This window comes from Bos taurus, chromosome 20 (genome assembly GCF_002263795.3).
Source record: "Bos taurus isolate L1 Dominette 01449 registration number 42190680 breed Hereford chromosome 20, ARS-UCD2.0, whole genome shotgun sequence".
NCBI classification, from domain to species: domain Eukaryota; kingdom Metazoa; phylum Chordata; class Mammalia; order Artiodactyla; family Bovidae; genus Bos; species Bos taurus.
The window spans coordinates 14,903,586-14,931,147 of NC_037347.1; the positions used below are offsets into that span (position 1 = coordinate 14,903,586).

Sequence of the window (27,562 nt, forward strand, 5' to 3'; positions counted from 1 at the left end):
GTTTGATCACTGGGTCAGGAAGATCCCCTGGAGAAGGAAATGGCAACCCACTCCAGTATTCTTGCCTGGAAAATCCCATGGACAGAGGAGAGTGGTAGGCTACATTCCATGGGGTCGCAGAGAGTAGGACACGACTGAGCAACTTCACTTTCACTTTTCACTTTTCAAACATATGGTACATATTGGCCTTTGCAAAATATAAGTTTTGGTTTAAAATTTTCACTGTTTATGGCAATATATTAAATGTAGATACCTTTTCGATGAAATTGAAGAGACCCCAGCAGGCATATAGATTTTAGCATTTCTGTTGTGTACATTTCTAAGCAGCATTGCAGCTGAATGTAGAGCCGACAGATTTCTGGATGGATCTCACCATCTTCTGGGCTGCAACAGAATGAAGGAGAAAAGCTGTGAACATTCTCAAGATTTCACTCATCAGCCATTTGTCTCAGTTCTGAGAGGGGAAAATGCTCACTAAAGATTTCTAAAGCCTTGAATCTAAAATATAGGACTTTTTGCTTTCAAACCAATAACCAATGTCACAGTTCTTATATAAGTGTCTTTCTGACTAACAGCTCTTAATATTTTTCCCCTTCAGCAGCAGATTTCTGCTAGGAGCTTAAAATCATAAATGTTTTAAGTAATTGAAAATATCAGACATTTTCAATTTAAATATTGGAACAAATTTCCAAAATATATTTAAACCATAAGACTATCCTAATCTGTAAGACTAGATTTAAAACTCTTATTTTTGGAGAAACTAACAAAGAGGTATTCAATTACCAGTTAGAAGATAGCTCTTTAATATTAAGGCCCTAGGATAATATGGTTAGAGAGCCAAGATAGAAATTATTTTTATCAAGGTCTTTGTCTCAGTCTAAAGGACATCCCTTTATTGTTTGCTATGGTTAATTTATGAAAGGCTAAGTGTTTTTATTGAAAAAAATGAAAAATTTATGAAAAATGAAATGTAATAAAATTCTGATAATTTTGCTTCATGATCTAATTCTAAATAAATACTAAATTTATGCTCTCAAATTTATTTGAAGCCTTGAGCCTTTCTCTATTAACTATGGTAAAATATACAAATGTGAATATGATAAAACATGAAGTGATCACTTTTATTTTTTGAGAGGACAGAAACTAGTTGTGGATAGGACACTATTTTATATGTTACTAAAATAGCGTGTATTGAATAAAGCAAGCTAAATAAAAGGGATACAGTTTAGAGCTAGATTATAAATGGAAGAAGCCTAAAAGTGAACTCTGTCAAATACCCTAGGGTATCTTTACTTCTATCTCCATTCATTTAAAATGCAATGAAATCTGACTAAGCAATGCAGCATTTGGATTTGATTCCTTTGTAAAGTGGTCAGTTACAAAATAGCAGGGGCAATTATCAGGGAAAAAAAAGGTGACTTCATTTTTATATAAGTTCTGGAATCACACTAAATAGAATTTGTATTTACACAGCAATTTACCGTAATAGTAAGTTTTCATTTTCAATATTTATTTAGTAGATGAGCCAGCATTTATCTAACTATATGGCTTATGTAACACAGAAAAATGCAAAATCCTTTGCCTGAGTATGAATGATGCCTGCAAAATTATTCTATGTCTTTCCTGTGTCAGAACAAAGGACTTCATAAAAGCTTACATGCAGAATTTGGCATTATCTGAAAAATATGAGCTTACATTACTTTCTCGTTTGTGTCTCATGGGTCCAGCCCTAGGCCAACATTGGGAGCAAGTGCATCTCTGGCAAAAGTCCCAGAGATTCTTGCAGAGCTTCTTCCCACAGGTGCTTTCTACCCTCAAGCTGTCCTTCTGCTTCCTGGAGCTTTCCCCCATGCCGACACACACACACACACACACCCACCCACCCACCCACCCACCACCTCATTATTTCATATTAACTCCAGCCTTTCCAAATGTCTGTGTCCCCTCTCCTCCCCTCATGGCCCTGCTGGACTCTGAAGGAATAATGGGCATCAATGGTTCATATAATAGAAAGTGATCCTGGTATATTACCTGCTAATACACTAATTTTGATAGAAAAATTTGAAGATAATGTCTTATTCCCAAAGAGAAGCTAGAGCAAAAATATTCTATGGCAGGTAGGTCTTTTCTGTTCTGCTTCATCATTTCAATTATAGCTATTTGTTTTCACCTATGCATAACGTTGGCCCTGGTGGCTTGTATGCAGATTAAAAAAAAAAAAAAAACTGCAATGAGTATGTGGTATGTAGTATACATTTGATGATTGGGGAAATTAACAGTACAGTATTATTCCAAGCCACAGAATATTATTTTCTTTTTTTTTTTAGAATATTATTTTCAAAAGTACAAAATATGTGCTTTGTGGCTTCATTCCAAAAATATGCAGATTTCATATATAGATGATGTTTTATGTAATTTAAACAAATGATTACTGTATTAGCATATCTTAAGAGCCAATAAGTTTTATTATTTTACAGCTAGATGGTGAGAGACAATGTATCAAGTGGTTCTGAAAAAAAAAAAGACATCAGAATAGAGATTAAAATGCCTAATTCATATCATTTCCTTGGATGCAATGGTCTCTGTAATGGTCTCTTTAATGGTCTCTGTAACCAATGGTGAGTCTCGAAACTATGGAACCATTTTGCCCTTCCTAAATGTTATGGGAATGATGCTGAGGCTGTACTTAGGTCACCTCATGTGAAGAGTTGACTCATTGGAAAAGACTCTGATGCTGGGAGGGATTGGGGGCAGGAGGAGAAGGGGATGACAGAGGATGAGATGGCTGGATGGCATCACTGACTCGATGGATGTGAGTCTCAGTAAACTCCGGGAGTTGGTGATGGACAGGGAGGCCTGGCGTGCTGCGATTCATGGGGTCACAAAGAGTGGGACACAACTGAGCGACTGCACTGAACTGAACTGAAATGTTATGGGAGGAAACTGAATGGATGCTACCAGAAATATAGTCAGGCTAACAAAAATTAATTGATACTAAAGTTGCATTATAAATTTCCTACTTAAAAATTCTTACATATGCTCATAGATCATCCTTTAACATCTTGATAACTGAAGTATAAAGAAAAAAAATAGTCAAAGGGCAGTGGACAATTTACCTTTTATGTTAGTATTTCCCAATGCTTTGACTAGACATTAGCCTCAGGTCTTGTACAGTTTATTTCTCCTACTTTGTTTATTTATTTTTGGATATCCTGGGTCTTCATTGCTTTGGGGGCTTTTCTCTAGTTGCGGTACATAGACTTCTCATCATGGTGGCTTTTCTTGTTGCAGAGCGTGGGCTGTAGGGTACTCGGGCCTCAGTGGTTGTGGCACATGGGCTCAGTAGCTGCAGCTCCCGGGCTCTGGAGCACAGGCTCAACAGTTGTGGCACATGGGCTTAGTTGCTCCACAGCATGTGGGATCTTCCTGGACTGGAGATCAAACCAGTGTCTTCTGCATTGGCAAGTGGATTCTTTACCACTGAGCCACCAGGGAAGCCCTATTTCTCCTACTTTAGAGCTCTAAGCTGTGTTGCTGCTATTGATTACTAAAGTTTGTTAAAAGAAAAATTGTCAAACGGGTTATAATAATATGTCTAATATGATCAGTGCACTGAAATTCATTTTTGGGAAACATTAAGAGTATTTAGGTTATTTTTGTAACAAGTGAGCAAGAGTTAGAAGTTGAAAATGGAAGAAAAGTCAAGAAGACAGCAATGTAAAGGCTTGAAACTCACTAGGAATAAACTAGAAGGCCCATAGAGAATTTTACATGAAACAAAATTAGACCTACATACTTCCTCTAGGAACTGACATAACTTACAGGTAACTTTACCACATGTGATTGATGCTTAGTCTAAAACTACTCATGTTATTCAAGTTTAAGTCTATGAGAGTCAATCTGATGCACAGTTAATTGTGAAAGAAATTTTATAAGGTGTGATTATTTTTCTACTGATCATAAATCAAGAACTAACCTTGTTTTGATTAATTTGAAAGCCTAAGTATTAATAGAAAACCACTCTAAAATGAACTTAAATGATATTCAGTGATTTAGAGCTCAAGTTGAATTTAAAAAACTTTAAAAATAACCACCAATTTATGAAACTTCAATCAGCTTGAGAATCAGGATTTAGTGTCTTAATACGAGGACTTAAGAGAAGTGAACTGGTGTAGTAATAGGCGGACAAGAATATAGACATTGCCTGAGTCACCCGGTGATCATGGAAATGCTCTCTATTATGGATATTCTTGTTTTATAACTCAAAAGTAATACGATGAATACCTGTTTGAATGGTTAAAATTAATAAGACTGACAAAACCAAATCTTGTACATTATTAGTAGGAGTTAAAATTTTGAAAAGAGTTCTGTAATAAATATGTATACTAAACATATACCTTCCTATGACCTGATAATTCCACTTCTGGGTATTTACCCAAGAGAAATGAAAACCTATAAAACTAATACAATTATGTAAAGTTTAAAAATAAAATAAAATTAAAAAAAAATATATTCCACACACACACACACAAAAAAAAACCCTGTAAAAAAAAAAAGAGTAGTTTTATTTAAGATAACTAAATACTAGAAATAGCCTGGGTGTCTGTCAAGAGGAAAGTGGATAAAGAAACTAGACTCTCATACATCAACTATACTTCAGTTAAAAAAAAAAAAAAAAACTAGAATATTCCTACAGTAGACTAATACTTGATAATTAAGAGGAGTAAATTCCTGATACACAAAACAACACAGATGAATCTCAAACACATTATTTGTTTTTTCACTTTAAAAATTTTGTTTTTAATTGGAGGATAACTGCTTTACAATATTTTGTTGCCTTTTGCCATATGTCAACATAAATCAGCCATAGGTATACATACATCCCCTCCATTTTGAATCTCCTTTCCACCTTCTACCATATCCCACCCCTCTAGGTCACCACAGAACACGGGTTTGAGATTCCTGTGTCATACAGAAAATTCCCACTGGATATCTATTTTACATATGGGAATATATATGTTTCTGTGCTTCTCTCTCACTTTGTTCCACCCTCTCCTTCTCTAACTGTGTGCAGGTTTGTTTTCTATGCCTGCGTCTTCACTGCTACCTTGCAAATAGGTTCATCAGTACTATCTGCCTAGTTCCATATATATATATATGCATTAATATATGATATTCGCTGTTCTCTTTCCATCTTACTTCAGTCTATATAATAGGCTCCAGATTCATCTACCACATTAGAACTGACTCAAATGCGTTCCTTTTTATGGCTAAGTAATATTCCATAGTATATATGTACCACAGCTTCTTTATCCATTCATTTGTTGATGGACATCTAGGTTGCTTCCATGTCCTAGCTATTGTAAATAGTGTTGCAGTGAACATCGGGGTACATGTGTGCTTTTCAATTACGCCAAACACAATTTTGAGTGAGAAAATCCTTATACAAAAGAGTAAATACTGCATGACTCCATTTATATGAAGTTCTAGAACAGATAAAACTAATCCATAGTAACAGGTGTTAGAACTATGGTGGGGAGAGTATTGACTGGGAATGGGCATAAGAGAGGGAACTTTCTAGAGTGAGTGTAATATTTCATATATAGATGAAAGTTTGAGTTACATGGGTATATACATTTGGCAGAGGAACCAGAGGTCAAATTGCCAACATAGGCTGGATCACAGAAAAAGCAAGGGAATTCCAAAAACACATCTACTTCAATTCATTGATTATGCTAAAGCCTTTGACTTTGTGGATCACAACAAACTGTTGAATATTCTTAAAGAGATGGGAATACCAGCACTTTTCCTGCCTCCTGAGAAACCTGTATGCAGGACAAGAAGCAACAGTTAGAACCTGAGATGGAAAAATGGACTGGTACAAAACTGGGAAAGGAGTACATCAAGGCTATATATTGTCACTCTGCTTATTTAACTTCTATGCAGAATACATCATGAGAAATGCTGGGCTAGATGAATCAATCACAAGCTGGAATCAAGACTGCCAGAAGAAATACCAACAACCTCAAATTTGCAGATGATATCACTTTAATTGCAGCAAGTGAAGAGGAACCAAAGAGCCTCTTGATGAAAGTGGGAGAGTGAAAAAGCTGGCTTAAAACTCAACATTCAAAAAACTAAGATCATGGCATCTGGTCCTATACTTCATGGCAAAAGATGGGGAAAATGTGGAAACAGTGTCAGATTTCATTTTCTTGGGCTCCAATATCAACGTGGACAGTGACTGCAGCCATGAAATTAAAAGATGCTGGCTCCTTGGAAGAAGAAATATGTCAAATCTAGAAAGTGTTTTAAAAGGCAGAGACATCACTTTGCTGACAAAGGTCCCTCTTGCCTGGAAAATCCCATGAACAGAGGAGCCTGGAAGGCTACAGTCCATGGGGTCGCTGAGGGTCGGACACCACTGAGCAACTTCACTTTCACTTTTCACTTTCATGCATTGGAGAAGGAAATGGCAGCCCACTCCAGTGTTTTTGCTGGAGAATCCCAGGGATGAGGGAGCCTGGTGGGCTGCCGTCTATGGGGTTGCACAGAGTCGGACACAACTGAAGTGACTTAGCAGCAGCAGTCAAAGCTATACTTCTTTCAGTAGTCATGTATGGATGTGAGAGTTGGACCATAAAGAAGGCTGAGTGCTGAAGAACTGATCCTTTCAAACTGTGGTGCTGAAGAAGATTCTTGAGAGTCCCTTGTACTGCAAGATCAAACAGTCCATCCTAAAGGAAATCAGTCCTGAATATTCATTGGAAGGACTGTTGCTGAAGCTGAAGCTCCAATACTTTGGCCATCTGATGTGAAGAGCTGACTCATTAGAAAAGACCCTGAGGCTGGGATAGATTGAGGGCAAGAGGAGAAGGGGACGACAGAGGATGAGATGGTTGGATAGCATCACTAACTCAAAGGACATGAGTTTGAGCAAACTCAGGGAGATAGTGATGGACAGAGGAGCCTGGCTGCTGCAGTTTATGGGGTCGCAAAGAGTTAGGCACGACTTAGCGACTGAACAACAACAACAACACATTTGACAAAACTTATTGAATGGTACACTTGAGATTTGGGCATTTATTTGATCATATGCAAATTTTAAACTTTTAAAAAAGAAGTATAGGCAATGATATTTCATAAAAGAGAGTATAGATGAGTTTAAATTTGTCCTGAAGCTTTTGTAACATGAACCTGGAAAGTATGACTTGAGTGTAAAGAATGAGGAAATCTTAGTCAGATTTTCAGTATATTAAAAACATTTATTCCTTAACTTTTTCAGTATATTAAAAAACATTTATTCCTTAATTTTTTCAGTATATTAAAAAACATTTTTTCCTTAATTATGTGTAAAGATGTTTTAAAGCATGTTTGACACGAAAGTTGTTATTAAGATGACTTTAAGTTATAAGCACTCCTTTACATATGGTGAAAGTGAAGTGAAAGTGAAAGTCGCTCAGTCGTGTCCAACTCTTTGAGACCCCATGGACTATACAGTCCATGGAAGTCTCCAGGCCAGAATCCTGGAGTGGGCAGTCTTTCCTTCTCCAGGGGATCTTCTCAACCCAGGGATTGAACCCAGGTCTCCCGCATTGCAGGCACATTCTTTACCAGCTGAGCCACAAGGGAAGCATGTACTTCCACTCTTTTATCTTTTTCAACCCTTTCAATTGATGCTTAATTAATAAATGAAATAAAAAAAATAGGACCATAGGCAAATATTGAACCCCACTTAATAGTAAGCATGCTGAAACATTTAGGTGTAAAGTTTTCTGATGTTTGCAACTTCAGAAAAAATATAGATTATGGATGGAGGAATGAATATACAGACAGACATATGGTAAACAAGTACAACTTAATGGTAGAATCTGGATGATGGGCATTTACTTGATGTCCAAGGATTTACGGTTCCCCTAATAGTTACCTGGCATAAACAGAACAAAACAACTGGGAAGCTTTACAACTAGTAAGGTCAAGTTCAGGAGTTAGCACACTGGGGACTGTGGTTATGAAATGACTTGACTCTGCATCTGTCTGCTCTTTCGCCAGACTTTGGTGTTCTGCGCAGCTGCTAATAGCTTCTTAAAAACCAGCAAAATTTGTTATTTTAAAAGTCTGTCTCTAATGCAGTGGTTTATATATTTATCAATAGATGAAGGCAGCAAGACATAATAAAAGGAAAATGGATTCTGGAGTCAGAAAACAATTCTAAATTTAGACTTCATTATTTAGAATTGTGATCATAGGAAAATCACTTTAAGTTCTTCAATACTCAGTCTTCTTAGCTGTGAAATAGGCATGTGTGCTTGTGCTTAGCTGTTCAGCGGTGTCTGACTCTTTGTGGCCCCATGGACTGTAGCCTGCCAGACTCCTCTGTCCATGGAATTCTCCAGGTAAGAATGCTGGAGTGGGTTGCCATGCCCTCCTCCAGGGGATCTTCCCAAGCCAGGGATTGAACCCAGATCTCCTGCATTGCAGGCGGATTCTTTACCATCTGAGCCACCAGGGAAGCGTAGCTACTTATGATTGAAGTATCTTAAAGTTGGTGCAAGGATCAAATGAGATCATGGTGGGAAAATAAGTAAAAACTGTGAAGGACTGTTGGAAGTTGGCTGCAATCCAACTGAACACATCAAATTTGTCTACTTAGCCTTATGCTTGTGTATAGTCTTTGGTATTAAAACTTCTCTGCCATTCAACAGCATTCTTTCTTTGTTTACAGCTCCCAAACATGGAACTGAAGGACACTTTGGTTAAATAAACATGCCAATAGGCTGAGAAAGAAAGGTGTGACCCCACTGACAACCCCTCAGCATATCACAGACTTTGGTGATGACAGATACACTTGGAGTTTGTCAGGTAGCAGAGATGGAAACCAGAACTGCTGTTGCAGCAAATATATCAGAGTCGTTCTCAGAGTCAACTTTGTTGTTGGCTATTAATTCAAATGGTAAGGAAAGACTCAGGAAGCCAAATGGCATGAGGGAAAGGGATAATAATCTTCAGTTTATTTTTCAGAGCAAATAATTAAGGAGGAAAGGGATTAACTGGCTTACCCTAGGATACTGATCTCAAAATACCTGCAATGGTTTCCCCTCAGATAGATTCTGCTTAACAAGGATATATCCCAATGCTGTGCCAAATTCAGTGATGGTTTCAGAGGCCAGCCTTTGTACACTTACTCCTTCTCTTCGTGAAGGACACTTCTCACGGTGGCTCTGTGAGTTAACATAATCAATGAATAGTCAGAGGGCAGAGAGGGCACAAGGGTGTATATGTTGGTGTATATGTGTGTGTGTGTGTGACCTAGTTTTTAGTTTGGGTTTCAAATTCTTAAACATAATTATAGGGTCTATGCAAGTTCATAAACAGAACAGATGGCTTGTACCTACTAAATGACTATAGTCTTTCACACCAAAATAAGCCCTGCAATAGAAAGAGGAGCCCAGTGAATCAGAAGAACAGGAACAAGATATTTTTCAAGGTATCTCTATATGTAATAATTGACTCTCCCTTTTGTCTCCATTTTTCTCATAATCTTCTTTTAGTGATTTTTTTTTTTTTCTGAAACTTGTGCTTTAGGTGACAACCTCCTGTATTTTCTTCATAGAGAGTCATAGCAAGTTTGGTTCTCCCCCACCCCAGAAGCCTTTGAAGAAGTAATTGTAATTCCCTCGCTTCCCAGCATGTTAATTTCATGGGACCATATGGCTCTGGGACTTTCTCACCACTGAACACAAATCTGGATCAAATTTTGCCCTGGAGCTATACAGGTTCAGTCAGAAAGGAAACTTGACTTTCAAAAGCAGGGTTAAAACCTGTAGTGCAACAGTATTATCTTTTGGTAGCTGCTTTGAGTACTGTATGCAAAGCGACGGGTCTCAGAGAGGCAGCACTTTTTACGATTTAGCACTGTATCCTGGTCTTCATCTCCCTGTTGTTTTTGGTTTACCCTCTGGCAGGACCTTTGACATTTCCCCATGACCCAGTTGAGAGATTGATAAATAGTGAGTAGCATTACCAAGCAGCTTGTTCATTTTTTCCATTTACAGAATAAAACTTATATTTAAACACACACAAAAAATTGAGAGCCATCATTTTTCTGACAGTGTGATACTTAAAATGAAATAAGACTAAAAATACTACTATTGAATTGTAAATCATCTTTTATTTATCTTAAATGGTACTGTTTAAGGCATTACTGAGAAGAGCTGAGGATAGGTGGTGACCTTTGTGGTGATGCTGAAAGGCCTTTCTGGGCATGTCCCAGGGCATCTGAGGTTGAAGGAGTTAATGGGCTGAACATCATAACTTTTTTTTCTTGATACTTGAAACTCATGCTTATTGATCGGAGAAAACTGACATTTACAAGGCACTGTTCCTTCCATTTTCAGAATAAAATATCTTATTCTGTCTTGGCCTCTTCTCCCACCCTTCTATCCTTTTGGGCTTGCGAGTCTTTTGATCTTTCCATTTTCCCTCTGATTCTTTCAGTGTTTTTCCTCTTTAAGATCTCTAGTTGGGAGACATGTGGGGTCTGCAAACAGCTCTTTAGGCCTTGGCTTACCAGGTCTTGTGGTTCTTACAGTTACCAGATAGAAGCCTGTGGCTGGTGGAGTCTGAGTTTTAGATTCCTGAATCTCTGCTGAGATGCTAATCAGCACCATGGGTTACTGGGCTAGGCTAGTAGGAGTCAGTGGGATAGGCTACAACCAGCCCTATCCCACTGACTATGGCAAGGATCAGCATATTTGATAGACACACACACACACACATACCCTGGGGGATAAAATGGCAACCCACTCCAGTATTCTTGCCTGGTGAAGCCCATGGACAGAGGAGCCTGGCGCGTTAAGAGTTGGACACAACTTAGTGACTGAACGATAAAAGCACACACATATATACCTAGTATTTGTTGTTGTTCAGTCACTAAGTCATGTCTGACTCTGTGACCCCAGGGACTGCAGCACGCCAGGCCTCCCTGTCCCTAACTATCTCCTAGAGTTTGCCCAAGTTCATGTCCATTGAATCAGTGATGCTATTCAACCATCTCATCCTCTGCTGCCCCCTTCTCCTTTTGCCAGAACCAGGATCAATCTTTCCCAGAACCAGGATCTTTTCCAAAGAGTTGGCTGTTAACACCAGGTGGCCAAAGTATTGGAGCTTTAGCATCAGTCCTTCCAATGAATACTCAGTGTTGACTTCCTTTAGGATTGACTTTTTTGATCTCCTTGCTGTCCAAGAGACTCTCAAGAGTCTTCTCCAGCACCACAATTCAAAGCATCAATTCTTTAGCTCTCATAGTTACATTTATATTTAAATTAAGGAAACATATATATGCTTTTACACTTTAATTAGAAAATATTATTTTTGCATCAAAATCAAGGTTTTCAACCTTTAATGCTTATTATTTTCACATGATAGCAATGATCTTCAAAGGTCAGTTATCATTCAGTGATCATGTGTTACATTGGAAAGAATTCAGCTTATTAATTTTCATTATATTCAAAGTCTGGGTCAGTAATTGCTGCAAGTGGTTAATTCCTGCCTTTATCCACTGGAATTTAGAGTTCAACATACTAAACTGTTGGTTTATCTAAATGGCATTTCGCCCTTCATTCCTAGTTATGTCATTAACCTGGGTGAAGCTATATTTCTTTTTAGCTAAAGTTATAGCCTTCATGAGTATTGCCAAAACAATGATATGACTTTAAAACAACCTAAGATAACTGGGATGACCAAGGTTAACTCATTCAGTTAATCCAAAAGAGAGTTTTTGATTTAAAAAAAAAGAGAGAAATCTCCCCATCTTATTTGACTGGACAGCACAAAATGTTAATACTTTAATATCTAATGATGACAATTCAGTATAGTTACATACACTAATGTGTCTAGTTACAGAGTTAATAAGTCCATTGTGGTTTGGCCTCCTCTTATGTGTGAGAGACTATTTATATAGAGCGATGGCCTGAGGGGTGACAAAAGATCACGGGAGTCCAAACTACAGTCCACACAGGCCTGAAATCCTTTTTTTTTTTTTCTTCTTTTTTTAGTCTCACGAAATGATTAAACCAGGAAGACTCTTTGGGGAAGGTTTAGGAAAGGGGTAGAAAGATGGTGTCTGTTTATCATACAAATAACACTGGCAAATACATAGAGTTTCTTGTTTGTGCCAGAGCTTTGGTGCTGCCAGTTTAGCTCTCTGGCTCATTTTTCAGCTTGCATAAAGGATTTTGAGAAGAGTTAAAACTTTTTTAGCATTTTGCAGTCTACTTGTCCAACTTCAGACTCCTACCCAATGCTAGAGGTTCTTTAAATACTATACCTAATGGGATTCTGTCGTGTTATTCTGTCTTTCCATTGGCACGCAATGATAACTTGTATTTTTTTGCAGAACTCTCAAAAGATGACACTTCACGCCAATATGGAAATGTACATTTCTAAGACAGATGTAACAGCTATTTTCTACAAAAAAGGCAAAAGATTTATGCAAACAGAAGAGACCAGTATCTGTACACATGGAAAAATCTCACATTCCTTTATGAGTTTTTCCCCCATTGGACTATAAATTCCTTGAGGCCAGAAAGTTTACCTTATTTATCTTTATATCTTCCAGCACTTAACAGATTGTTGGGAACATAGTAAGTTCTCAATTAAACAGTACCCCAAGGCAGTTTTAAAAAGTAGCACCTAGATGGTAAGAAGCTGAAGGCTGGAATTTCAGCACTGGTTCTGCCATCACCAGCCTCATTTCACAATTAGAGATCATTTTCTTAAGAATTTCTTGTTTTGCAGCCTTCTTTTTTCCTTTAAGCTGTCTTTAATACATTTTAACACACATTTTATGTAGCTAAGTAAAAAAGGAAAAGATGACTTATAGTAATACCAGAGGTATCCATTATTAATGTTTTGGTATATTTCCTTCCAGATTAATATCGCTAAGAGCCAGAAGTCTTATCCATTATTTCTCTTTGTCAAGCACCTAATGGGCTTCCCTGGTGGCTCAGTGGTAGAGAATCTGCCTGCAATGTAGGAGATGCGGGTTTGATCCCTGGGTCAGGAAGATTCAGTGGGGACGATAATGGCAACCCACCACAGTATTCTTGCCTGGGAAACCCCATGGCTATGGTTCATGGGGTTGCAAAACAAACAAGCAAGCACATAGCAGAATGCCTGGCTCATTCACAGCTCTCAATCCATGTTTGTTGATATGAATCAAACTGGATGCTGGAGGCTGACCCTGTGAATCCATGTACTACCTGGAGTGTTCTCATAGGGGCAAGGCTAATAATTTCAGAGTGGTCAAGTCAGTGAAGGAGAATGTTGGTAGTAAAACTACTGTAATAAAGTGGACTCTGTAGTCAGAGGAGGAGTAGAGGTCACTTTACTACAGTAGTTCATGTTTTTTTAAAGAAGGAAAAATATTAACATAAAGGCCACATTCCAGCCTCCATATAAAGCATAAGTGGTCCTGCATCGAACAGTTCTGGGTTTAGATCCTGATTTCATTACTTATAACTATGTGATCTTGGACAACTTTCTGAACCTCTCAGTGCTTTAAAAACTGAATTAGGATGGTAATACCTAATTGTGGCTCAAACAGTAAAGAATCTGCCTGCAATGCAGAAGACCTGGGTTCAAACCCTGGGTCAGGAAGATCCCCTGGAGGAGGAAATGGCAGCTCACTCCAGTGTTCTTGCCTGGAAAATCACCTGGACAGAAGAGCCTGACAGGCTACAGTCCATGGTATCGCAAAGAGTTGGACACAACGGAGCAACTAACACACCTAATCCACAGCATTATTGAAAAGATTTAAGTGAAATAATATATGGGAGTTATATGGTCATAACAAGTACAGATAAATAAGGGAAGTATTCCAGGGAAGCAGTTCTGCACATACTGCCTAGACATCTTTACAATTTTGTTACAGGTTTTTTTCCTATTATTAATTCAAATAATATTTACCCATATCCTTCTATTAACAAAAGGTGGATCTGGGGGGAAAAAAAAGGAAAGCATTACTTTTTAAAAAAGAGTTCATAGAAACCCCCATTATTATCCTATGGTGTTTTTATTTGATGATAACATATTGTGAAGTCTCCTCTAAGACACATTAATTTCTCTGAACAGTGACAGAAAACCTGCAGTCTTTTATTTCTTCCTTGATGTGGTATCATTTTATTGCCATCGAGTTTTCAACTTAATGGCTCCGTGGTGGAGATCTAGATGTAATTTTTTTTCCCTTTCTTAATGATGAAGTATAATGTGCCATTAGGTGAAACAGAAGAAAAGGACTCTGCACCCCTGCCAATAGTTAGCTCAAGAACAGAAATAGCTCTTCCAGGCAGACAGACAGATGGGCAGGAGGAGAGAGTGATTAACAAATCTTTAGGTCAGTCTCTCCAATAGAGGCATTACTTTAAATTTTCAAAATAGTATGAATTATGTAAGATCATTAACCTTTAGCTAGGAAGAAACACTGGGTTGTGGGCTTCACTGTCACAGGATAGGAATTCACTTTATTATTTCTTGGCATTTGATTACAAAGTGCAATAAAATGGAACATTTACTGGGGGGTTGCTGGGTGCCCGATATCATGCCAAGCACTTAGATCTCATTTAATTGTCCCAATAGTCTATGAGGTACTTACTGTGTCCTTATCCTTAATTTACCAATAGAAGGCAATGAAGCTTAAGAGAGGTTAAGGAACTTGCTCAAGGTCACATAATTAGTAAACAGAGTGATAAGACTCAAACCTGTATTTATGCTTTTAACTGCTTCATATTACCAGCACTGAGTGCTCAGGGACCAAACTGTGTTTATACCTTTGTCAATGGTCTCACGCATTGTTATCGCAATCATATTTTATGTAAAATATTACGCTAGGAGTGAAATAATTTTTTTTCTACATTTTCTTTGTTCAGCCCCTAAATTGTTGTAACTTAAGTTGGCTCTACTCCTATTTCTTCAGTTTTTCCATTTATAATAAATGCACCGTGATATTTTCTGCTTTGCTCACAGAAATGCATAACATAATAGGAGCATAAGTGTACAAGACAGGAGGCATGCCAGGCTAGTGCAAGCTGGTATATGTGGGGGAGCGGGGGAACCTTCAGAGAGTGCTGTGTGTCCCCTAACCCCCAGGGGTCACTCCATCTAAACAGAGCAAAGAGAGTGGGGAAAGGGCATGTTAAATATTGCAAATAGAATCCTCTTTCTGGATTCCTGTGCTCTTTCCTGATGCATAAAAATGGATGGACTGGCAGGGGTGGGGTGGGGTGATGGGAGATGCCCTTGATGCTATTCAGGGGCCGTCACTATTCTCTTATTTTGATTTTGCTCATGGAGAAGGAAAAAGGCTCCAGCATGCAATGCAGAGGCCTCTTTTTACCACATTACTGGAAATGTGAGAGCTCTCTGCACAGGAGGAGAAATGAACACTATAAATTATTTGCAAAGCATTTCAGAAGTGAGCAGTGAGATAAATATATTAATGCAAATATATGACATTGTTGGTGGCTAGTGGCTCAGTTGACTTAGACCATAAGAATTTTAAAAAGTTATACTTAAACAAGCAGTCTTCACACTTTGCATACCATGCATCCCTAGCTATAAAAAAATTAAGCATGCACTCTTACTGTACATACATTTGTTGATAAATGATACATTAATGTATTAATGTACTGAGTATATAAAGAAATCAAGATTAGAAAAAGAGATCATAAAATATAAAGTTATAATATTTTCCTTCAGATCATCTAGCATACACTTTGAAGCCCAGAGGGTAAGCCCAGAGGTTCTCAAACTTTAATGTGCATTTGAATCACTTGAAAGGCTTATTAAACCACAGAAAGCTGGACTTCATCCCTAGAGGTTGGGTTGGGGCCTGATCACTTGATTTCTAATAAGTTCCCAGCTGATTCAGGAAACACACTTTTGAGAAGCAACGGGTTAACCTAAGACAGCCTTACTCCTTAGGGAAAGTATCCAGTGTCCAAAGAAAAGAAGAGTAATAATGCTGGCCAATGGTAAGCCTGACATTTAAAGCAGATGACCCTATAGGGTGCCCCCAAATCATAACACTCAGCCATGGAGCTGATTCCATTAAGCCAAAGAGAAGCTTCAATAAACATCTAAGTACATTCCAAGCCCACAGAAAGAAAAATGTTTTCAGATAATATTCCAGATACACATTAAGGAATCCAAACCCACACCTTAGCTCAAAGTTAAGCAGATGGAAGACCATGGGAGGTCCCAGGACTGCAGTGATACAGCACCCCACATGGCAAGCACCCCTGAGAAGCCAAACATGGCTTGGCAGATTCTTCTGAGAGGCCTCCTGGAGGGTGTGCATTCAAGTTGCAAATCCTGTTTGGTTGGCTCTCCAGGTTTTACTGGGCAAGGTTTTATCCTAATTTTAAAAACATCCTGTTTTAAAAGTTTGGCTTCATTTTGGCCTTCTTTCATTTCTTATCTTTGAACTCACGTCGCAACACTCTTAATATGAACTGACATTTTATTGCAAATCAAAGGAAATGCAGCGACTTTACAAATTAGTGTATGAGTTAGTGAAGCACTCAAATGCTGAGACGACTGGGAAGTGAAACAATTCTGAGCAAAGGCAAGGAGGATAACCTCTGCCTCTTGCTTATTTGGAAGCTAGTGGGAAAGGTAGGGAAAACACAAAAGTATGTTTCAGCTCACATTACTAATATCCCAGAGATTCATAACAGAAACCCAACATGCCTATGGCTGATGGAAACTGCTTGAGAGACAGGAAGCTGCAGCATGGACTGGGGCCTGCAGTCTCAGTACGAAGTTAAAATACAGCTCCTATCTGTCCTCACGAAAGGTAAAAATCCTGGTTGTGCTCTCTGGACCTACTGCAAAGAGCACTTGCATGAGGGTGGGGAACATTCCTCAGTGGAGGGTACCAGGGAAACTGGAAATCCAGGCAGGAAATGGAAGAATAAAAGCCTGGCTGACATGAAGACACAGGGAAAGGATCAGTGGGGACAACTCTCTTTGGAAACTTAACTACCTTTCACTGGTGGAAGGCTATGCGTGTTGGCTGTTAAAGCGGCAGTGAAACATGGAATACAGTCCATTTTTTCCCAGGGGTTTGGGTGGACAGGAATTAACTTCTACTTAATTTTTACATGACCATTTCTCTCTGTCTTGGTTTTGCTTTTTATAGACACTGCTGGTCCTCTTTGTAAAGAATGTTATTCCCTTCTCGAGTTGATATCTTTGACTAGTGTGTGCTTAAGTTACATTTCTAAACATGAGTATGTGAAGCCTCTGAGTGATATACACATATTCATCTCCCTTTACTGTGAAGTACGAAAGGCAATTTCTGCTGCAGTTTAAACATGCTGTCTAATTAAGGATACAAATCTTGAAATGTTTATGTTTTTTCACCATTCTATCCTTGCTTCTTACACACACACACAGGCACACACAGAGATTTCAGGTCAGGCATGCAGTGTTCCACCAGAAAGGAACAATGTCAAAAATAATAGCAAGAACAAAGAAAAAGAATCGCTCAGTCTACACGGAGCCAAGACGAAGATTTAGTCAGAAGTTGTCAGGCAATTTCCCCAAGCATCAAGCAATATTACATTTGTTTGCTCTTTGAAAATGAGAAAACAGTATTATGACAACGTTAAAATCATTTTTAGATGAAAAACAAATAATTCTCAAATCCCACATCTTACTGTATCTAACTTAACTTTTGTGACAAATTCCCCAAACTTTGACTATCTAGATTTTTGCCTTTACTCATTTAAAATAATCATAGGCCAATTTTGTGTTCCTTTCTTTTTTTTTAAACTTATCATTTTATCATAAATACTTTCTCATGTTAAATAATTTCAACACAGTAATGAGGGAAAAATTTGAGTAGGAAACTCACAGAAGAGGAAATATAAAAGTACAATCCTTTAAAAGTCCTCAACCTCATTAGTAATCAGGAAAATGCTAATTTAAATCAGTGAGCTCTATTAATTTATACCCATTAGATAGAAAAATGAAAGTCTGAAAATACCAAGTGTTTAAGAGGAATTGGAGCAGTGTAGCAAGTAGCAATGGGAGACTCATTGGAGAACAATTTGGCATCAAGTACAAGGAAAGTGTTACATATTCAACCAACCATCAATTCTCCTCCTATGTCTGTCTTCTAGAGCGGCATTGTTCTTCAGAACTTCCTGCAATGATGGAAATAGTCTTCTGCGCTGAATGGTGTGGTAGCCAGTCAGTTCATGTGGCTGCTGAGGCCCTGAAGTAGACTAGTGTGGCTGAGGAACTGAACTTTTAATTTTTTAAAAATGTTATTGATGCATAATTGATTTACAATGTTGTATTAATTTCTGCTTTACAGCAAAGTGATTCAATTATGCCACATATACATTCTTTCTCATATTCTTTTCCACTAAGGTTTATCACAGGATACTGAGTACAGTTCCCTGTGCTATACATTAGGGCCTTGTTGTTTATCCATCCTATATACAATAGTTGACATCTTCTAATCCCAAACTCCCAACCCTTCCTGAATTTTTAATTTTAATTATGTAAATCTAAATTTCTATGCTTCCAGCATTATTATAAGCATACCAATTTCACCACTGAACTACCAAAACTGGATGTAATCATTTTTTGACATTTTGCTAATTTACAGTGTGAAAAACTCTATATATCATTTTACCATGTGCTTTTTCGACTATTATATTAGCAGAGTTGAATATTTTCCTTTGTTTTTGCTCATTGCAATTGTGTGTTTATGCCCTTTGCCCATTTTTGGCTGAAGTCTTCGCTATAAATCCCATGCAATATGTTTCATTTCTTCTGGCCACAGTTCCTACTAAATTTATATATATATATATATTTTCTAATTTGTATCTCCTAGAATTTCAGTACGATTTTTCCATTGTATTTTTAAATAAGCATTAAAATATTTCTGCATTTTTACTTACAGTTTCTTGTTTGAGGTTTAATACAACTTTAGTTAAAATTAACAGATTCGACTGTATAAAATTAGTATTAAAACAAAGAAAGATGCAAACAGTGATTACACTGAGCCAAAAGACAAATATGTTTGTATAAAATACGAAGCTCATTCAATTCATGAGGAAACAATCCACTGAGAGGTGTTGCAAGATTTTTTTTTTGCTTATTTGCTGAGTGTTTATGATCTGCTATACATTGTATTTCATTAGCATCTGGCCTCAATTTTTGTTGTGGAGAAACCCACTTTCAGCTTAATTGTAGTTCCTCTGTAGGTAATGTCTTCTCTTGCTGGTTGCTCTTAAGGTCTTCCTTTTTCCATGGGATCCTATGGTATCATTCCAATCTATTTCCTCTTCCTAATACTTCTACTAGAAATATATTGGGCCATCTCATTCTAGCCTTAATACTTTTCTCTCTTGCATTCTTGTCATTTTCCTTAGATCCTTTCTGCTTATCTCTTTTTAGCTGTATATCATCTATCCATTAGGTTTTCATTTTGAGGATCATATTTTTCACTTCTGGAATGATTTCTTTTACAAATATACTCAGTCTTTCTACATACCCTCTTTTGTCCCATGTTTTTAATTTCTTTTTGTACCTTTAATGATTTAAGACATGCTTACTCGAAGTCATTATCAGATAATGCTATTAACTAAAGTTCTTGGAGGGTTAAAACCCTACTGTTTATTTTGCATGTTACCTCACCTTTGTGAGGTTCTTTGTGTCTTACAATTTAAACCTGTGATCTCATTTTCCACAGGACTTTGTAGATTCCTGAGAAATATTATTTTGGGGCTATAATAGTAGTGTAAAATGTAATTATAATTTCTTAGGAGAACAAGTCATGTAAACGTCCCAGTTATTCTTCTTGTTTTGGTGGTACATTTTCCTTGGACTACCTTTTCACTAAACTTGTAGCCCTTTGAGTATTTTGTTTTTTTTTTTATCAGAATCCTAATAGGAAGCAAATGGACGGTTTGAGAAGCATTTATTTACATAGGATTGATTAAAATAAAAAGGTGTGGGTGGTAAATGGGAACTTAAGGCTGACTGCAGAGCACCACTCATCGGCACTAAGTCATGAGAGGAGAGAGAGGTTCTTGGGACCTGAGAGGAGAGAGTGGTACAGTGCAGCTTCCTTGGAAAGAACAGGTGACTTGGTTTTATGGGACACAGCCAGTTCAAAATGACCTCATAGGGAGGGAAACAGGAGAATAGATACCTTGATTTCACCTTTCTCCAGGTTTTTGCCAGGGTTTCCTGTTGACTAAGCTCAGTTAGAAGACACAGAGCAAGAGACCCCAGTGATATAGGGTGGAAAAGAGTGAATCTGGAGGATCAAAGAGTAGACTTTCAGCTCATGACTTTCTAGGTGGATATCTCATTTCTAATTCCTGTCCCCATAAAACCATCAAACTGCAAGCTCCTTGATAATGGAACTAGCAAACTCCCCCAGGTAACCCATCAGATCAGTCCATGCTACCTACCACCCCACTTGGAATTCTTTCTTCATTTTTTGACCCTGGAGATCTCTCTGATCTTTCTTGTGCTCTCAGACATTTAAAAGGGTGTTTGTCATATTTTAAACATCTTATCTGACACTTTAGAGTTGTCTAGCCCTGTGCGAGAAACTTTGTGTTTTCTAACACAGAAGACACAAATTATCTCACCCGATCTTATATATATTCTCTGTCATTATTAACATTTTAAAGATGAAGAAACCAAGTTTGGGTTACTTTCTCAGGGGTCATAGAACTACTGAGCTTCAGACTAGAACACTGCCTCCAAAATCCAGGCTCTTTCTATGACAGGAAACACTGGATACAGGCGTGCTGTGTGGCTGCCGTTTCGAAAACAGGAAGAAAAGAAGGGAGGGTGGGAAAGATAGAGGAAGGGAGGAAGGTTTATAAATTCAGCTAATACTAGGTCATCTGTAAAACTAACTGTGAAGCTCCAAAAAGAGAAGACCAAAAAAAAAAAAAAAGAGTGTCAGAGAGTCATTAATATAGAACTAGCATTAAAGTGTTATGTTTACAGGTTTGAATTTGACATTGATTCTTCCATGGAATCCATCATTAAGAGAGTATGAATCCTGATCATTTATTTCTCTTTGAACAATGAGACTTGAAACAAAAATACTCTGATTTAAAATTATCTGAGTACCATTACCATGTTACTTCAAAACAGAATTAAAAGGCTCCAAATAAAATAGTCAACAGACACGTTAAAAGAAAAAAAGCAACATTTAAAAGTCTAGAAAAATCCTCAGATTAAATTCAGACCCAAGTGAGAGAAGTTGATGTAGAACACAGAGAAGAAATTCTGATTCCTGATTATGTTGAATCAGGTCACATAGCTGCCTCATGCATAGAAGAAATTAATAGTGAAGAAATTAAAACTTAATAATCAGAAATTCTGATTCTTGATTATGTTGAGTCAGGTCACATAACTGCTTCATGTGAAGAAGAAATTAAAAATGAATATTAGGCCAATTATATTTTAAAATTTTCATTTTGCAAAAGCAAAGAAAAATCCTGCTTTTTTGAGAAATTAATGCAAAGACAAAAAAATAAGGGCAGGAGGGAAGATTTAAAAAAAAAAAAGGAAAAGAAAAAGGATCCCTGCCCCACCTCCTGGAATGCAGTAAAATACATTCTACATGAAAGGCCAAATAGTCCAAAAATGTCAGGAGTATAGATAGCTAATACAGGCTTAAATCTGAATTAATTTTGGAAGGCTATTCAGAAAATACTGCTTAGGAAAAGTAATCAGAATTGATAGAAAAAAGGGAGTTAAAAATAAGAAAAAGGAAATTTTCTGATATGTATACATTAAAATGTAATCTGGGGAACTTCTATTTAGGGAGTATACTTTTTATGTTAGACCACATTATCAATATTTTGTGATCATCAAAAGCATAGTTTATAGTGTGTGTAGGTAATTTGCTTTAAGACATACTTTAAAATAAGGAAAATTAATTCTGTAGATAAGAGATGAAGAGATGCTTTGACTAAAAACCAAAATACTTGACAAAGGTCCATATTCAGATTCTGAGTCAAGAGAAAAGATCAAGTTTGTAAGATATCAGACATGGAGATACTAACTTGATACTGCTTGAGCACACTAATGAACTTAATATGAGGATGTCAGGTTAAATACATTTTACTACTATGTTGGCCAAAGGGGGCACTTTTAGAATGAGAGTGACAGATGGAAAGCTCAATACAGAGACTAGATGGTAAAGACTGGGGTTTCAACAAAATAAAACATCATTTCAGTGAGCATTTGGTTTGAGAAATTGCTGATATGATTTTACTCTCATCTAATTGCATTGCAAAATATTATTTTGATAGGTTTAGACCGCTTCATGTTTAATATATTTAAAAGTGTGTTTGTTTTATAAGATGAGGAATGTTCAAACTATGGTCTGAATGTTAGTGAAAGTGTTAGTCACTTAGTCGTGTCTGACTCTTTGAGATCCTATGGACTATATAGCCCACCAGGCTCCTCTGTCCATGGCATACTCCAGTCAAGAATACTGGCTGGCTTATTTTACTTAACATAATGTCCTCTAGGTTCATCAATGTTGTTGTAAATGGCAGAATTTCCTTCTTTCTTTCTTGATGCTGAATATTCCTTTATGTGTGTGTGTGTGTGTGTGTGTGTGTGTGTGTGTGTGTGTGTGTTATACTAAGTCTAAGTGTTAGTTGCTCAGTGGTGTCTAACTCTTTGCGACCCCATGAACTGTAGCCCACCAGGCTCCTCTGTCCATGGAATTCTCCAGGCAAGAATTCTGGAGTGGGTTGCCATTTCCTTCTTTAGGGGATCATTCCGACCCATGAATCAAACCCAGGTCTCCTGTACTGCAGGCAGATTCTTTACCGTCTGAGCCACTGGGGAAGCCCCATATGTGTATATATGATAAGTAAATGTTACATGTCACATTTTCTTTATCTGTTCATGCATCCATAGATAATTAGATTATTTCCATGTCTTTTGATACTAGCCATAGTAACAGATGTAAAGTGATATCTCATCATGATTTTGATTTGTCTTTCTCTGATGAAAAATAATGCTGAGACATTTCTCAAAAAGAGACATACAAATGGCCAACAGGCACTATATGAAAGGCAGGAATACTTTTAGGGCTTTTAATAAATGTTGCTAAATAGACATCCATCAACTTTAAACTGATTCATGTTCTCTACCAGCTATTTATGATAATATAGATTTATAATTTTTTGATCTTGACAACCTAATTTTCACTTCTTTGATTACCAAGAAATTAGAAAATGTTTCCATAAGTTTTCTGATCACTTCTCCTTTCATTATTTGTAATTTTGCATCCTTTGCTTAGTTTATTCACAAAGTATTTATATTTTTTACTAATTTGTTAAAGTCATAAAAGTAAGTTATTATCTTATTTCAAAAACATTTGTTGAAAATATTTTTCTCAGTATATTTTTCTTAGTATGTTTTCCCTTTAATTGCAAAATAAACAGCTATAGAAATTAAGAAATTAACTTTATAGTTAATACAAAACATTCTTAATAGTATCTAATAATGTTTTCAAATTTTGTCAATAGTTTTTAAAAACTTAAAAAAAAAATTTAAACCAGGAATAAGTGAGGGCTCATCATACAGGTTAGGTCTTTTTTGTCTCTTTTTAATCTACAACAGTCCCTTATCTTTTTTCTCCCACGACACTGACATTTTTGAAGAGACCAGAACAGCTGTCCAGTAAAATGTTTCACATTCTGAATGTGTCTATTACTATGTGATATTATTTTACTCACATATACAAGTTTAAAACTTTAAACTTTTTAAATGTGTCAAACATTTTACATGTGGTCTTGGCTTTCATGTTATTTTTAGAAAGGCCTTTCCCATTACAATTATATGAAAGTGTATCTCTATTATTTTCCAGTACTTTTATCAAGTTTTACACTTAAATCTGTAACCCTTCTTATTTTGGTAAGATTTTGAACAGATTCCTTAATAGATCTACCATGACACTTGAGAGAATTAAGTAAATTATTAGGTGATGCTATTGACAACCAATCCTGTGTGTAATACTAACATGAACAAGCTTTTATGTAAAGCAACCATACATCATACAGGTAACGTTATTTTTGTGTCATACAGTTATTTTCTTTGTCAGATTTCAGATATTGAATCAAATAGAAACTGCATCAAAGAGAGGGAAAGATTGTGATTACAAAATAATCAGTATTCAATTTTATGTCCACCATTTATTCTATTTCATTATTTTCCCCCCAAAAGACTCACTAGTATTCTTCAAAATAGCAGAGTCTATAATTCTGATCATAGTGAGTGATGATTTCAAATATAGTTCATTTAAATGAAAATGAGGAAACAGAGCCATTAGCTCCAAACTTACTACTTATACAGAATGTAAATTGGAATTGATGTATCAGTGAATAATTTTTATCATCAGAAACCACTCTGTTCTTACTAGTACATTGGATGGCAATATTTCCAACATCTTCATAATTAGGACTAAGATTCTTTCTGACAGGATTTTCCTGATCATTATGTTATAATTTAGCTAACTTTAAAGGAGAATTAAATTACTTTTTTCTTATGAAACATCCTGACTTATGTTTACCTGTTTTTAATATTAGATTTGGTTTACTGAGGGGCAGTAGCCAATGATGGGAAATACTTAAGATAAAATGCTTTGAAATTTTTATGAGTACCAGCTGAGAAGCTGTGGTTTGTAACCTCAGGAAACCTGACTTTCAAAATGTCTGCTCACCAGAAAGCTAAAATTAAAAAGACAGCCAATACCTAGCTTTGGTGAGAGGAATTTCTATGTGTTGATCTTGGGAGTGTGATTGGTACTACCCCCTTTCAAAAAAACACATGGCTCTATTTACTCAAACTAAATACACACTTAGTCTATGATCTGGCATTTACTCTTCAGCATTTCCCCAAGAGAATGGAAAATGTATGTCTACCAAAACATATGCAAGAATATTCATAGCAGCTTTATTCGTAATAGCCCCATGCTGGAAAGTGGATAAACCATGGTACATTCCTACCATGTAATATTATACTCAATTTAAGAAATTCATCCTACATGCAACACATGGATACATATCACAGATATGCTGTATGATTTCATTTGCATGAACTTTAAGAACTGATAAAAGTAATCTATGGTGATACCTATAATAGTGGTTATTTAGCATTGGGGAATGAGGTTGAGTGAGAAAAGGTATGAGGGGAATTTTTGGGGTGCTGGGAATGTTCTACATGTCGATGTAGATGGTGGTTCACAGGTGTATTCACATGTAGGAACTGCATAAACTATACACTTAAGATGAGTGTATTAACTCACTGTTCCACCTCATATGACAAAAAATCCTGTTGTTACTGTATGAAAGTTAGAATAAACATATTGAAGGTTCTTCCAGCTTAAAAGAATTCTTCATCCCGTGTCCCCTTCCAGTACCTGCCTCTCTCTGTCCTTCCCTTTACAGTCAAAGTTCCTTCAAAGATGTGTGTATTCACTTTATTTCTAATCTCTCAACCACTTGATTCAATCTCTCTCCTCCCCTTTGCCCTGACACCCTTTCCAAGGTCCCTATTATTCCTGCTATCAAGTCTAATGGACTATTTTTCATGATTTTATGACCTCTCTGGAGCATTCCCCATTCTTGGTTTCCTTTCCCTTGACATTCTCATCCTTGCTCCTGTTATGCTGTTTCACTTGGTTTCACTCCTACCTCTCAGGGTGTTGCTTGTTAGTCCCTGTTCTGGCTCTCCTATCTGTCTGTCCTTAATTTTGATGTCCCTCAAGATCCTGCCCTGGCACTCATCACCTCACATTATATTATACACTCTCCATGACCCACCTTACCTGTTCCCACTACTTCCCTTTATACTTGTAACATACACTTTCAGTGCAGTCCACTTACTGAAGTCCAGGTCCACGTATCTAACAGCCATTAGGCATTTCCATTTTCATTTCCCAAAGGTGTTCCTAGTTCAATGTTATTACCCTGCCCTCAAATCTTTTCCTCCTGTATTCCCTACCTCGATGACTGATACCCCTGATCAATCATATGACCAAGCCAGAATTTTATGGGTTATTCTTAATGCATTCCCTTTTCTTTCCTCAGATGCAGTTAACCACTTTGATTCTACCTTCTGAGTTATACTCAGTTTCCTCTGCTTATTTCCATTTCACTACATTAACAGAGTTCAGTTTAACATCACTACATAAACCACACACCAACATCTTCCTAAATTTAGACCTCCTTCCAAGTTATTCTCCACAGTAGGACCAAAGTGAACTTTCCACAAGTACTCTGTGAGAATCATTCCATATGTGTGTGTGTGTATGTGTGTGTGTGTGTGTATATATATGTATATATATATGTATAATTGACAGATTCATGAGAGGGGATGAGCTCCACATCCTTCTACATATTGATCCAGCCCCCTACCTCCAGAGTAAACTTTCTAAAATGCCAACTTGATCATATTATTCCTTGCTTAAAACTGTTCAATGGCTCCCCATTACCTTTAGGATAAAATTCAACTGCTTATATGGCTTACAACATGGTTCTAGATTACGTGTTCAGTCTAATCTCTCTCTTCTGCTCATTGATTACTACACTACAGCCCTATATTAAAACTACTTTCAGTTCTAAGACGTGACATCATTTCTTGCATCTCAGGGCCTTTGCACCTGCTCTTCCACTGGCTGCCACACTTTTCTCAATTCATTTATCCTCTCCAACTCCTATACTTACTTAAAGTCTCAGAGAGCAACATAATTTTCTTTGGCAGATTCTCCCTAAAATCCCTAATCTGCATTAAGTGCCATCCATCCCTGTGAAGTACAATACACCCTATGTTTACCCTTCAGATGACGTGTGTGTTACTGAAATATTATCACCTGTTAGCTACTCTCCATCTCCCACTGCAGAGTAAGCAGGGGCTCTGACCTGTTCACTTCTGTGCCCCAGTGCCTGATACAGTGCCTGACACATTGGCTTTGTACTTGTTAAATGAAGGATAAGTCAACCATTTAAAAAGTACTACATATTAAACATTATTAGTGTATACACATAATTGTGCTACTAACAGAAGTAGTAGAGAGTCAGGGGTGTCTGAAGCATTATCTTTTTCACATTTCTGAAAGCAGAGCCATATTCAAACTTTTTTTTTTTTTTTACATACTCAAAGTCTACCTGTTGTATAGAGATACCAAAGACTTGGTCTACAGAAATTAAACTCGGAACTTAAAAATAGTGATTGAAGACCATGACTTCAAGGCCTCTGCCCTCCCCTCTTCTCTGTTCTTTACAGGAGGCATAGAGGGAGTACCCTTTTCTCCACCCTCCACACCTGCCATGTTTGTTGAGCACAGACCTCCTGGCAACAATTCCTCTCCTTGCTCCACCCATGCAGCTCCTACAGATCTGGCATTTTCCTTCATGACCCTGCTTCCCTACACACAGTAATTGACAGAGGTGGACAGCAGACTTAAGTTGTTTCATCATAGAACCCATTGCCTGCC

At 37.1% G+C, this 27,562-nt stretch overlaps 1 protein-coding gene across 2 annotated transcripts in view; it reads right to left on the bottom strand.

Moving 5' to 3' along the window:
- RGS7BP (regulator of G protein signaling 7 binding protein) overlaps positions 1 to 27,562 on the bottom strand; it is a 135,825-nt gene that overhangs the window by 66,024 nt on the left and 42,239 nt on the right. For both annotated transcript variants that reach the window (XM_010816741.4, NM_001076930.1), the window contains exon 3: positions 254 to 384. In XM_010816741.4, the coding sequence (XP_010815043.1) occupies positions 254 to 384 (131 nt within the window). The remainder of the gene's footprint in view (positions 1 to 253; positions 385 to 27,562) is intronic.